Source organism: Pleurodeles waltl, chromosome 2_2 (assembly GCF_031143425.1).
Source record: "Pleurodeles waltl isolate 20211129_DDA chromosome 2_2, aPleWal1.hap1.20221129, whole genome shotgun sequence".
NCBI classification, from domain to species: domain Eukaryota; kingdom Metazoa; phylum Chordata; class Amphibia; order Caudata; family Salamandridae; genus Pleurodeles; species Pleurodeles waltl.
In genome coordinates, this window is record NC_090439.1 from 1,121,304,245 (window position 1) to 1,121,317,725 (window position 13,481).

General features: G+C 41.7%; 1 protein-coding gene across 3 annotated transcripts in view; it reads left to right on the forward strand.

Annotated features, from left to right (window-relative positions):
* Positions 1 to 13,481, forward strand: part of RECQL4 (RecQ like helicase 4) — a 235,129-nt gene that overhangs the window by 74,100 nt on the left and 147,548 nt on the right. For all 3 annotated transcript variants that reach the window (XM_069220936.1, XM_069220938.1, XM_069220937.1), the window contains exons 10-13: positions 2,141 to 2,290; positions 3,506 to 3,598; positions 8,152 to 8,288; positions 9,305 to 9,388. In XM_069220936.1, the coding sequence (XP_069077037.1) occupies positions 2,141 to 2,290; positions 3,506 to 3,598; positions 8,152 to 8,288; positions 9,305 to 9,388 (464 nt within the window). The remainder of the gene's footprint in view (positions 1 to 2,140; positions 2,291 to 3,505; positions 3,599 to 8,151; positions 8,289 to 9,304; positions 9,389 to 13,481) is intronic.

The window sequence follows — 13,481 nt, forward strand, 5'->3', positions numbered from 1 at the left end:
AAAATCTTTGCCTGGACAAACAGCACAGCACCATTGGGACTGGCTCTTATCGTGTCTTCATATATTGACTCTTATAAAAGTGGAAGCCTGTTGTGATGTCACCGTTTTGCTTTTGCCCCATTTCCAGAACTCTCAAGTGGCACACTGTCCCAGTCCTTGCAGCTTGTTTCCTACCCATCCTCTACAACTGAAGTTAATCCTCCATTTCTGAAGCTGATTAATCATTTCTGTTAAATCGTCGACCAATCTTTCTCTGCAGGAGCTTCTGGAATGCCATATAGTTAAACAACTCATTACTTTCTCTGAGGCCTCCACTGTACTACACCATTTGCACTCCGGCTTCGAGTCATGTCATGGGACAGAACCTGTACTTCTGGCAGTCCTGGATGATCTGAGCACTGTGGTCCATGTCAGCGGGGTCAGAGCCCGGGGAGGCTTTTGATGTTTGGAGGCTCTAGAGTGGCATTATTCTCTTTTGCAAACGTTCTTAATTGGCAGTCATTTCTCCCTTCTGCTTGCAAGCTCTTCCACTGAAATATGGCGTTCCACCAATGGACTGCAGTTTCACTGGGCCTATTCAACTTCTGTACGCAACCTTTAGCCCACATCATTTATGTTCACAGATTTTTTGTATGTGTGCCTGTAACATATAATTTGTCCTTCGCCTTACTGGCAATGAGGCATCTGTGACTGTCTTCAAGATCTGTGTTCTCCAGGTCCTATGGCAGACGTGCAACCAATGCTTTAACCTCAAGGAAAAACAAGACTGAGAACTTGCCAAAGGTCATCCCACGTCTTCCCATCTTGAATCAGTTTAACTTTGTAACATGGTCTGGCTGCCCGGTGGGAAAGCATGTTGTCAAGTTCAGTGCAGAGTTAAACTCAACATTGCCAGTGGTCATTATGGTCTCATGTTGTGCTTTCCAGATGTGTTGCCTGAAGAATATTTTTTTCCTTTTGCCATCGTAAATGGGAAAATGGCAGATACAGGTGCTGTTGTGCCTCTGCTGTGAGAGCTGACGTTGTTTGCCTCTAATGTGCCAAAGTACATCTTACTATGGCTCTGCTAACTAAGCCGTGTACAATCCCTTCAGCCCTGGATTCTCAGTTGTGACAAGGGCAAATAGGCACAGGTTTCTCAGGGAGGTATTTTGTGCGTTCGCAAGCTCAGAGCTCAACAATCAATCAGCAATTCAAAAAGCAAATGCTCAAATCTGTTCAAGAAAGAAAGCAATACTGCACATGACTAATAACAAACAATACTGAAGTTTGCCACCCTCCGCACGTCTGCAGGCTCCCTCCTCGGTTGTGGCTGGCCCACCCTTGTATATTTAGGTAATAACAGTAGCATGAATATAGCTCAAGTGCATCTCCTAACAGTTTGAGAGCTCCGTCTCTTACCACTCAAGTGGAATCAGTTCTCACAGATCTGTCTTCCCTGCCTGTCTCTCAGGCACACCCGCTCAATCCAATGACTGGCAGCACCTCGCACAGCCGAGTCTACAGTCCCACCCCTCAACCTTACCTTGTGCCTAATGGCTGTGTTCGGGAAAGACGAATCAGTAGCTTCTTGCTAATCAAAAAGCCTCATCAAATATGTAAAGAAGTCCTTTCTCCCCTCCCCTCACTTCAGTGTCTAGGTCTCCTCCTTCCAGCTTCAGTAATGTGAGCAATACACTTCCTCTGTCTAGGCGCACAACCTTTATCTCCATCTTCTTCAAAAGCAGGGATCCCGCTGGCCTCCATTAATCTGTCTCACTTGGACCCAGCAGGCTACACACATCAACATGCATAACACACTCTGGATGTTAGCACAAAGGACTGGGTAAGGGTATAGAAGTTGCACTTTACATGAGTGGACCAACAGGCCTCCCCTCTAGTGACCCAGATGAAAAGATGAGATCTACTAGGGATTCTCAAACACAGTATGCTGCCACCTTTGCCCTTTATGCTAAATCCACGACAGGAGCAGTTGTCCAAGGTTCCAGCTACCATATTCGGGCACTCAGGGCAGACCTGTACACCATGCAGGGGAGATCCTGTTCCTCACAGTCCACTTAAGAACACTTTGGGTGTTTCCTTTGCAGTACAAATACATTTGTTACATGCAGGCTGAATTCACTTGTGTCTTTGGTTTTAGTACCTTTTGGAAGTGAATGTTCCAAAGAGGAACTCCAAGAAATAGAAGAGCCACTTCCGCTTGATGTAGTCAGACCAGCGTACGAGCCGCCTGTGGCGCCCACTCCCATGGAACCGATGTACCCGTTGGGAGAGAATGGAAAGGTCCAAGGTAAAAAATCTCTCCAGGTGTTATGCAACAAATCAACATAAAAGCATGATAATTATTTTAGATGAGAGCGTGACAAAGATGAGAATTTGAGTGAGAAGGATGATTTTGTGATTGAGTAATTGATGGTTTTGTCAATAAAGGTGTGATGAGTATTAGTATTATTACCAAGATGATGGTTCTGTGCTGTGTGCACTGCATTGAATTAGCTTGGATATGAGCGCACATGTAATTTGTCTGTGTGAGAGCAAAGCTGTGTTGTTTCATTTTATGGCAAGCCTACTACCGATGACTGCAAGTTTTGTGGGTGTATTTTTTTTTCTGTTGACATCGTTGAAGCCATTGGACATGATTGGCTTGGAAAAAGATTTGATTTGACTATGGGAAGTGTGTAAAGCTGAGTTCATAACATTGTGAAAATAATATGTTAGTTTTTAGTGTGATTGAGGTAGAGTTGAATGCATGCGGATGGTTATTGCCTTGGATGATTTGCTGAAGCCTTGGTGACAATGACTAGTTTTGGACAAAGGTCTGTGGCATCAAGACCTGATTTATAAAACTATATAAAGAGGACTGGTTTGGATCTGAAGCTAGGTTGACAGTGACAGACATGAGTAAGAGCACAAGGATAAAGATGATGTTCACAATTACAGCTGACTGCGAGGAGCACATAACTATTAGGCATGACGAATACTTTGAACAAAGGTACTGCGATTGGTTTGGACTATATCATGACAATAATGCTATATTTATGTATGTGTAGTTATTTTGAAAGTTTGTTCGATGCTGTTTTCAATGAGACTTTGAATGAGGTAGACATCCTCATCCATGATTTCTGTGCATGAAGAAGTTCCCCTCATGATTGCTGCAGATGGAGGCTAATAAACATCAGTTTTTCAGATGAGTGCATTTTTGACTAATTGTAGTCTCCGATTATGTTTCCAGATCTTGTGTACTGTTACTGGTGAAAATGTGCGAGCTGGGAAGGAAATGGCATGCAGAGTTTGTTCTTTCCAATGTAAAAACCTTCCCTTTTTAAGTTATAGTTTAGCTTAGGCATTTGCGAGTAACCTAGTGTGTGTTAGTGTTTAAACTAGTTGTGTAAAGCTTGACTGAAAGAACAAGCCAAAGATCTTTTTAAAAAAAAAATGAAATAATTGTCTAGCAAATGTTGTCTTTTACTTCACTTCTGCCTTTTCCTCTTTATTTGTTGGGCAGAGACTCCTCGAGAGGTCCTAGAAGCTCTCTCTGAACTGGGATATCGCTCTTTCCGACCAGGACAAGAAATTGCAATCATGAGAATTCTCTCGGGTAAGATTACATTTTGTGGAAACCTTGATAGGTTTTAATTCCTGTTAGAACCTTGGAATGTTGGGAGCTCCTTTGAAGACAATGGAGTGCTGTGGCTTCTAATGGCCGGTAGAAGCCTGGTGCTCCAACATTCCAATGTTTGTCACACTGCAACAGCGGTGAACAAAGGCCTCACAGAGCCTGAGCGTATTTCAATCCCCTCCGGCTGATGCCTTTGTTTTATTAGAGCATTCTGCTTTCTAGCGGCGGAATGCTCGAATAGCCTTATAGGCCTCCCTAACTGGACAATACCGGCCACTAAAGTCCCACTCCCTTATTAAAGGCCCTCTCGGGAGCAGACCGTAAATGGCCCGCTATGGTGGGCTATAAGGCTATAATAGAAGTTTGAAAGTTACTTGGTTCAGGAGTTTAAGTTAGAGGGTCAAAAATCTTCTAACTCTGATGCACTTGTCTTTAATTTAGTCTGTTTTAGCATGTATGAGGGAAGGTGTGATGGCTTTCTGGTTGGCGTTTGTTCTTGACCTTCCAAGGACTGTTCCCTAGTTCGATGGCAGTTGTTGTTGCTATATTTTTTCTATCTCTGTTGGGTCCATGAAGGGCAAATATATTTGGGCCTGGAATTCTGCTGCTGGCAGTGTGTTGTACAGCACTTTCTACTGCATTAACCCTCTCTGATGAGATACACTTGTAGGGTGCATCCATGTTTTTATCACAGCCTTGATGAGGACCTCTCAGTGTCCATGTTCCCAGGGCATCTGTTGTTTCCTCCATTAAATCCCTTTGGAAGCTGGGACGTTCCATTGACATGGTACGAGCCCAGCTGTCTTTTAAGGTTCAAAGCTTTGTAAATTATTGCTAATGTCCTTTGTCTGTGAGCTGTTGAGTGAGCAGGTACATCTTCAGTATGGCATGTCTTATCTTTGCCATGAGAATCTCCATGTTGCATTTGTTTGGGTTCATTTAATTTCTGATGCAAGCTAATAACGATTTAGTGTTTGGGTGGCGTTTATAGTCTACGCCAGTATCTCCTATACCACTAATGTCACTTTTGTTAGCCACTTAAGAAAGGCTAATGGCATGACTGCACTTTTTGTTTCCAAAATCATTCACCCCTGGTATCGTACATAGACTGGTGTGAAAGGGTGGAGAGGGTGATCTATCAAAGTTGGGGCTGCCCTAAAAAATGGGAGAAGGTGTGGGGCCAGTGGAAAACCACCCATGGAATGTGATGGGGGGGGGGAGGATAGGAAGCTAACAGGGTGCTAGTAGTGTGGTGGTGAGACTGGGTTAGACAGTTTAGACGAAATCGATTTGAAGAGAGAAGTTGCAAACGTTTATCCCCTTTGTGCTAATCCTCAGTGGGTTCTGTGTCCCGATGCACACATCTGTACAATTATGCTATATGTCTCAGAGTTGCTCATTGTATGCCACATTGTGTTTAATAAAAAGAAATATTAAAAAAAGAAAAATTCACCCCTATTTAGAATTTTTTTTTCAACACTATTTAAGCTTCCCGGTGCAAAAACCAGCCCAAATTCTTCCCATGGCCACAGGCACATTGCCCCTTTTCTGATGACATTAGCTCAAGGAGTCAATATCCTGCATTTCTGTTGCATGTTGATTTGACTGACAGTTGCTGAGCCTGATTCCCCTGGCACATATGCTTGTAAACTGTATGTGAAGGTTTTAAATGCATAGAAAAGTCTGGAGACAAGCTGGTTCAACCACTGATCGAGGAACATACAGTATCCTATTTCTAAGGGAGAGCTCAAGGATGTATTTCTAACTAGAAATGGTTATATGTGATTGTAAACTCAGGCAAAAACATTTTACAAGCTAATTGCAAACTGAGGGTCCACAGCCCCTATTCATCATCCCACTTATGTTGACGAAAGCCATAACTGGGGGGGAAAAAATGTGCAATGCAATAGGTGTCGCATTTTCTTGAGTTAGAGCTATTGGCATTCTAAATTCAGAACTGGACTTTTCTTGCCATATAAATTGCCCAACCCTGCCTCATAATTTTGTCTTTTCCTGCCATGTTTTGGTGGTCTCTGGCAACTACTGACATTAGAAATCACAAGCCCTTGGGGAGAGATGAGAAGATGGCTGCCCTATCTAGAGTTGTGTAAACGTCTGAACAGAAATTGGAAAATAAGGCTGGAAAAGTATTTTTTTTTATGTTAACAGAATGAAAGGTCTTGCAAACATTTGTGCCTCACATTTCAACAAAGCTCTAATGAAGTTAACAATAGCAGAACAGCCTTAGAAGATTTATGGGCCCAATAAAAGAGATAAGCAAGTAGTCTGTCACAGCAACAGAAAAAGAAACCAAAGTGGAATAATACAGTAGTTGGTAACTGCTCTGAAACAGAAAAAGGAGGGAGAAAAAGGTAGAACTGACCACTAGCTAGGACGCCTTTTTAAAGGGCACTACAGTCAACAAATTAAATCGCTTTAAGCCATAAGAAGTATACTAAAAGTATACACAAGGTCGAACGCTTATGCTCAACCTAAAAAACTAGAGCACAGATCTGGGGTAAAGACATTTCCAACTGCTACCTTTTGAGCGACCTATTCAGTGAGCCCCTATGACATGTGCATCGCCTGTGACCATGACCACGGTCGAAGAATTAGGGTTTTGGTAGTAAAATGACATACTGATTGAAAAAAAACCTCAGAAGTCACTAAAACATATGTTTTTAATTGTGCCTTTACACAGCACGTTTCAGCTACAAACCGGATCATTTGATCAGGTTCAGATCCCTAATGGATTGTAGATGGCAGAAGATAGTCTTTTGGAAACAGATTACACTAGACATGTTTGTGGTCCAACTGGTGTATCCCTAAGATTATACTCCCCACCTACCGCCCACATTTGTTCACTAATATGTTAAAGAATGGACAACCCTTCTGCAGGTTTGCACAAAGTATTCCAAAACGGAGCGGAGTCCACAGCAAAATACACCTGAACAAATATACAGCAGGGATCGCTTCCTGATATGACGTGAGCAGATGGAACCACAAACCTGAGAGTTTCGACAGCTTCTAGCAATAGTTGGCATATCACTTATAGAAAAACATATGGGCCTGCGATTTTTCATGATTCTGGGCTCAGTTCTAGGTCTACACAGTGTGCCCTCACTATTTCTTTACCACATGTGTACCTTAAGAAACGATGAGGTTGTGACAAAGCTGATGGTCTAAAACGTAGCTCTTTGTCAAGGTCACGATAAAGTAGAGTATTGTTTATCAGAGCAATCATATTCTAACTGATAGATTAGGATAGTGTACTTGAAGGTGGTCTTTTCCATTGTCAATGTCATTGGTTTTGCAGGTTAACTTTTAGGTCATGACTGTGACCATCATAGCAGTAAGAATTAAAGGTTTGGTTTACGTTCATTGGACCCTGCCAGGGAAAGTGGCTGCACGCTGATTGTAATTTTTCAATATAGGTGGGTGTAACATGGTAGCAAACCAAACATGAGGAATTAGAGGGCCTCACACAAGAATACCCAGTCTCCAACACAAATCAGAACTGTTTTTGTGATATTTTTTTTTATTATCATCAAGATGATGATGCCTAGAAAGGTTTTTATTCTGATTGTCTTTTTAATGGTATTTATTGGCATTTGTGATGAAAAACACAAGACAACTGGAAGGTGCAGGGGAGAGGGGTGAAGCTGGATGGGAAAAGTGGGGAAGGGGTAGGGGAGAGAGAAGCACGGTATCGCTACAGTACATAGCATAGCATAATAGCAATGACAAAGAGTAGACCTTTTCTCCACATGTGGCCTCAGTCAAGCAAACGTCGTCAATGAAATATTCCCAAACCTCTTACACCACATAAACAGATCTCAAAGGCAGGAGCGGTGACAAGGTGATCTAGTGACCATATCTCATCTGCTATGGTAATGTGTCTGAGTCCTTCACAGCGTGCGGGGAGTGGTGTGTGATGAGGTGGGAGTTTTATTCTGATAGTTGATTTGATTGCTGAATTAAGAGACTGTGCATTCTGACCTTATATATAGAAGTTTAAGCAGTTTGCTCATAAAATAAGTGTGAACTATTCCAACAAGGATATGTCATATGTGAAATGAGAGATCCGACAGTATACCTGTATTTACTTTTGCTAATTTCCTCGTTTTAAAAACTAATATAAGAAACATAATGAAATACAGACTTTGTTACTTACATCCATGTAAGTGCTAGATGAATCCCAACTCTCTTAAACACAACACTACTCTTTTGATATTTGAGATCATTGGCTACCCCTTCAACATTTCAAAACAGATGCATATCAGGAATAATCATTGAATTGATCGCTTGTGCCTAAGCTTACATTTCTGAGTGTGCAATAGAGCCAGAGTCAGTGGAGCTTGGCCATCAAAGATTGATATCACCCCCACCCCCACCACCACTTGATTCTGCGTCTCAATAGATAGGATTGCACTGAAGAACCAATGCTACCTCAACCCACTCCTTACCTGAATGCCTATGTGGCTGTGTGATTAGTCTGTTCCTCACATGATGTTACTTTGATTGTATTACAGGTCTGTCCACACTGGTTGTGCTCTCCACCGGAATGGGAAAGTCTCTCTGCTACCAGCTTCCGGCGTATCTCTATGCAAAGAGGTCCAAGTGCATCACCTTAGTGATATCACCACTCGTCTCTTTGATGGATGACCAGGTATGTCAACAGGAAAGACCACAGGGCTTTATTATATTGATGTGTTGCTCTTGCTTTTCTTATAGCTGTACCAGACCCTCTCTCACATCCACCATGCTCCCATCTCCGTCCATTGACTGCTCCTTTCTTGAATTCCTTTTGCATTGCAAAGTTGGCTTTGATACACCAAAACTATCCTTTGTCGTTTTTTTAAGTAAAAGTGCAACAATGTTTTCTTCAGTTTCCCGGTTTAAGTTCACCATTACTTCATTTCACTGCATTCCAGGAAAATGTTCATACTTCTCAAACAATGGCATATCTTTATATATTATCTCTTTTGCTACTTGCAATGTTGGGAAAGCTTTTAAAAATCTGCTGTTGTGTGAAGTTGAAAAAAATATCTACGTAACTTTGCAAAGGTTGCAAACTAAAACTTTGCAACTCTTAATCTAAGGTACAAAGCCACTTAAAATTAGTATAATTATAATAGAAATGAATCACACAGCTAGCAAAACCAGGTTTGTTGATTTGGAATTGCCTTACTCGATGCAGGAGCCAAGTTTCTTACCACATTATTTTCAGCTATTTCTCTGCAACTCTGAGGGAGACAAAATGGTCAAGCCTGTTGTCCATTTTTGTCATGCAAACAGTCCAACACAAGCAATAAATGAAAATATTCACACTGACAGACTCTAGGAATTCTGCAACTAGAGGTGAGGATGGGAGCCTGAGCAGTGACAAGGAGGAGCGCCTCTAAAACAACCAAGTGCTACAAGTGAAATGAATGAATAAGGATTCTACTGTAGCACTCTACTACAAAGAAGGTGCCTCAAAGCACTAAACCGAGAAGACTGAATAAAAACAAGCAAGGACTCTTAGAACATAAGATCCTTAAGACCGTTTCTAAATATACAGGAGTTGAGATTCTGTCCTGGATGCATTTAGAGGTGTTTGGAGAGAGTTAGGGCCCTTGTGTAATGCTAAAAGTAAGTTCATGAAGCTGTCTCTTACCCACTGTTCTTCACATTGCACTCCAGGTCTCAGGACTACCCTCGCAGCTGAAGGCTGTGTGCATTCACTCCAATATGACCAAGAGCCAGAGGGAGGCCGCCATAGAGAAGGTAAGCGGTTGTGCTGCGACCCTTCAACTGGTACAGCTGGGCGTCAGTGCTCAGAGTAGTGTGCACGTGTATTGTGCTTCATGGAAGTGTCATAGTGGGTGTGATCACTGTGCGTAGCTTCTGTAGTGAGTGTTGAGTGAGTTCTTAGGATGCGTAACTAAGACAGTGGCATTAGTGTAGAGCTCAGTGTTCACTCCATTTCTTCTTCCTTTACCTTTGTGCCTGTTCTCCTTTTACTCCATGCTTTTCTTCACTTTCCTACATTCAGGCCTCCTTTCCATATGCACATTTACAGTGGCAACCCAAAGAATCTGTACCTGATTTCAAGAAAAGAGGAAAATCAAAGGTCTATGCTGAATATGGAAAATATCTGCCCTTGCCAAAGTCACCAAAACCATTAATTATTGCTGTTTGCTTATGCTGTCCGCAGGAAGAGATTTGCCCATCCTTTAATTATAGATCAGAGCTGAAGGCAATGGTGCGTAACGATGGGGAGGAAAATTATCAGCTGTTAGTACCAATCACATGTGGACTGTAAGGCTATTCGCACCATCTCCCACTCGATCTCTTAAAATAGACTAATGAGCATGCCCTATATTTCTCACTTGTCTGTTTCATGTCCTGGAAACTGAACGTAAAATGCAGCCAAAAGGTTGTCTGAGCCAGCATTGTAAGCCTACTGACTGCCCGAGCCAACCTCAGCATTCTGTATGGGCTGGTAATTCCATTTGAATTAGCAAGGGGTGCCTTGCACTTATATTGTTATCCGACCCGTAGCTGCTCACCTGGGAACACATCACTACCTCGCATTGCCACTTACCATCTCTGGTGGGCAGAGAGGACTTTAGAGCGAGCCCTCCTTCCTTATACAGTCACCTTTCTTGAACACTTCCCGGTCAGTGGAAGCAATCCTATACTGGCATTGCACCACGTTCCTTGAGCTCACTCCCATCATCACTGGGGACCCAACCGACCGCCTCACCTTCACGAAGATGTTGAAAACCATCTGCACTCGTTTTTAACTCACTATGCTTACAACCAATCTGTTTTTTTGTGGCTTCTTGTTGCTTTTCTTCAAGAAATCTCTTCATAAGTTGTATTTCACTTGTTACTTGTAAAGTCATGTGGATCTATTGCTTATGTCAGTGCTGTCCAAACTCTAAAACAAATTAACAATGTACCTTTGTCTGTAGTTTATCCACAAGTGTGTGTGTTTTACGTGATTTGAGTGATGTCATGAAATTTCTCCAAATTACGTCTTGCACTGCTGATTCCCCGGCTATTTGATTGTTTTTGTAACAAATGAAACATAGTTTGGTTGTTGAGAACGCTTGACATGTGTTGTGTTATGTAATTCTCGACATACGTGCGTATGTCGAGAATTCTACATTCGAGAGAAAGACGGTTGGAAGATACGGGAAAGGACAGAAGACGGAGGTGGGCGAGGGAGCGTTTCTGTGCTGCGCTGTTGCGGTATTTATCTGAATAAACATTTTACAACAACATTTCCTCGGGAGCAACTATCGTTATTACATTGGCGACGAGCGCCTACCTCCACCTCAGATTACCGTGGCACGGAAACGCGAGAGTGGACCTGCGATCCTGGTGGTGACTGGCAAAAGTGACTTCCTTGTTCGGAGGACACGAAGGAAAGGAGGATCGACGCGCAATTATTTGGAGCACTGAGGCTAATAAGCTGAAGATTTATTCCCAAAGAAAACAACCCCTACCGCCCTTAAAGAAAACGTGGAATGACGTGGCGGCCATCTTGGGGGTAGGAAATACATTGGATCAAATGGTACATTAATGTGTCAGCCATCTTGGGAGTATAAATCCTGTTTCTTATAACGTGGCGGCCATCTTGAGAGTAGAAATTCGGGTTTTACATCGTCTATTGGTGTGGCAGCCATTTTGGGAGTACAAAATTGCATTTCATATACCAGGTGGATATTTTGGGAGTAAAATTCAGATTTCCATTTTAAAAAGAAGACAATTTAATCTTGAATGACATCAAGATTATACACAAAAGTGTGACTGTCTATCAACAAAATTTGATGTCATTTAGATTTATGTTTTGAAGACATTATAAAGTCATTATAAATGCTGGTATTATAAAATATATATATTATATTCAACAAAGGGAAAGGTCCAATATTTACATTGTGAATCACCATGGCTACCAGCACTCAAGGTATAGTACCACCTCCCCCGTTTCTTGCACAACCAGGTAATCCACCCATTCCTTGGGGTGAATGGATTGACATTTTCGAAAATTATTTGGTGGCACTGGATGGCCAGGATTTGAGACCTGCAAGGAAAAAAGCTATTCTTTTGAGTACTATAGGTCAGGAAGGTCAGCGTATATTTAAATATTTACCTCAACCACCAGTAGAAGAAGGCCAATTGGAAATGGATGTGTATAAGGAGGCGAGGAAAAGACTGGAAAAAAGGTTCTCGAAAGAAGTCCACATTGTCATGGCAAGGCATACATTTTATACCCAACCACAAAGATCAGAGGAGAGTATTGATGATTTTGTCACAAGGCTGAGGGAGTTATCCACTAAATGTCAATTTGGTGCGATGACCGAAGAATTAATACGAGATCAATTAATTGTTCAGTGTCATAGCAAAAAAATGCAAGAAAGATTATGGGCAGCCAAAAATCCGTCGTTGAAGGATGCTATCGATATAGCAAAAGTTGTTGAACAATCTGAATATTGTATGAGAGCGATGGAAAAGAAAGAGTGTGTCCAATGGTAGTTCTGATACAAATACAACTTGTGTTATAAAAGAAGGCAGTGATGTTTTGGCAAGTACAAAAGGTGGGCGTGTGTACAAGGGTGCGAATAAGAATAACATTGTCAACAAGTCTTATAGTAAGGTATGTACGAGATGTGGGAGTAAGTTTCACAATGCAGATTCAAAATCATGCTTTGCTTTGGGTAAGGATTGCATGAAATGTGGTAAAAAGGGACATTTTGCACGCATGTGTAAGAATAATGGAAAATCTAGAGTGGGTACCATACATCAAGATTACATGGAGGAGGTCGAAGAAGTAGATAGAGTTTTATCCATAGAGAACACTAGACAGGAGGTGAAAAGTGTACATAGACCTCCAAGACCAACGGCAAATTTTGTAGTACGTGGGAGAAAGGTACGCCTAATGATTGATTCTGGTTCACTATACACTATTATACCCAAAAGCTTAATGGTTAAAGAATGGCCCAGTGTGCGTCTTCTACCAAAGGATATCAATCAGGGTGAGAAAATAGATATAATTGGTTACATGTTGGCCGACATAAATTTTGCTGAGAGACAAATTGAGGGTAAGGTTTATGTGGCTACTAATGGTCCACCAATTCTGGGTTGGCATCACCAGTATGATTTACATATAAGATTGGATCCCAGGACAGATGATAGGGTCATGGCGTTGCAGGATGATAGCGTTGGTAATATATTGGAGGAATATAAAGAAGTCTTCACCAATAAAGTAGGGGCACTTAAAGGGTATACGCACAAAATAATGTTGAAGAAAGATGCAGTTCCGGTACAACATAAATTGAGGAGAGTTCCTATTAAGGCAAGGAATGAGGTAAAGAAAATGATTGGTGACATGGTACAAGAGGGCATCATAGAACGTACTGAAACATCGAGCTGGATTTCTCCAGTGGTCATCACGAGTAAGTCTGATGGGTCTTTGAGATTCTGTGTCGATCTCAGGTCACTTAACCAGAATATAGTAGTAGATAATTACCCATTACCAAATATTAACGAATTAGTCTTACTCCTGAGAGGGGGGAAATATTTTTCCAAGTTAGATCTTAGGAGTGCGTATCATCAAGTCAAATTGCATGGGGAGTCCAAAGAGTTAACAGCATTTATTACTATGGAAGGGGTTTATCAGTTTAATAGGATGCCATTTGGTTTGGCCTCTGCGGCAGGTGTATTTCAGAGAATAATGAGTGATGTGTTTGAAGGGGTTGAAAATGTGCTGTACTTTCAAGATGATATCTTGATTTTCGGTGAAACGTTGGAAAAACATAACCAAGTACTGAAGTGTGCATTAGAGAGAGTTATGAGAGCTGGTCTTACA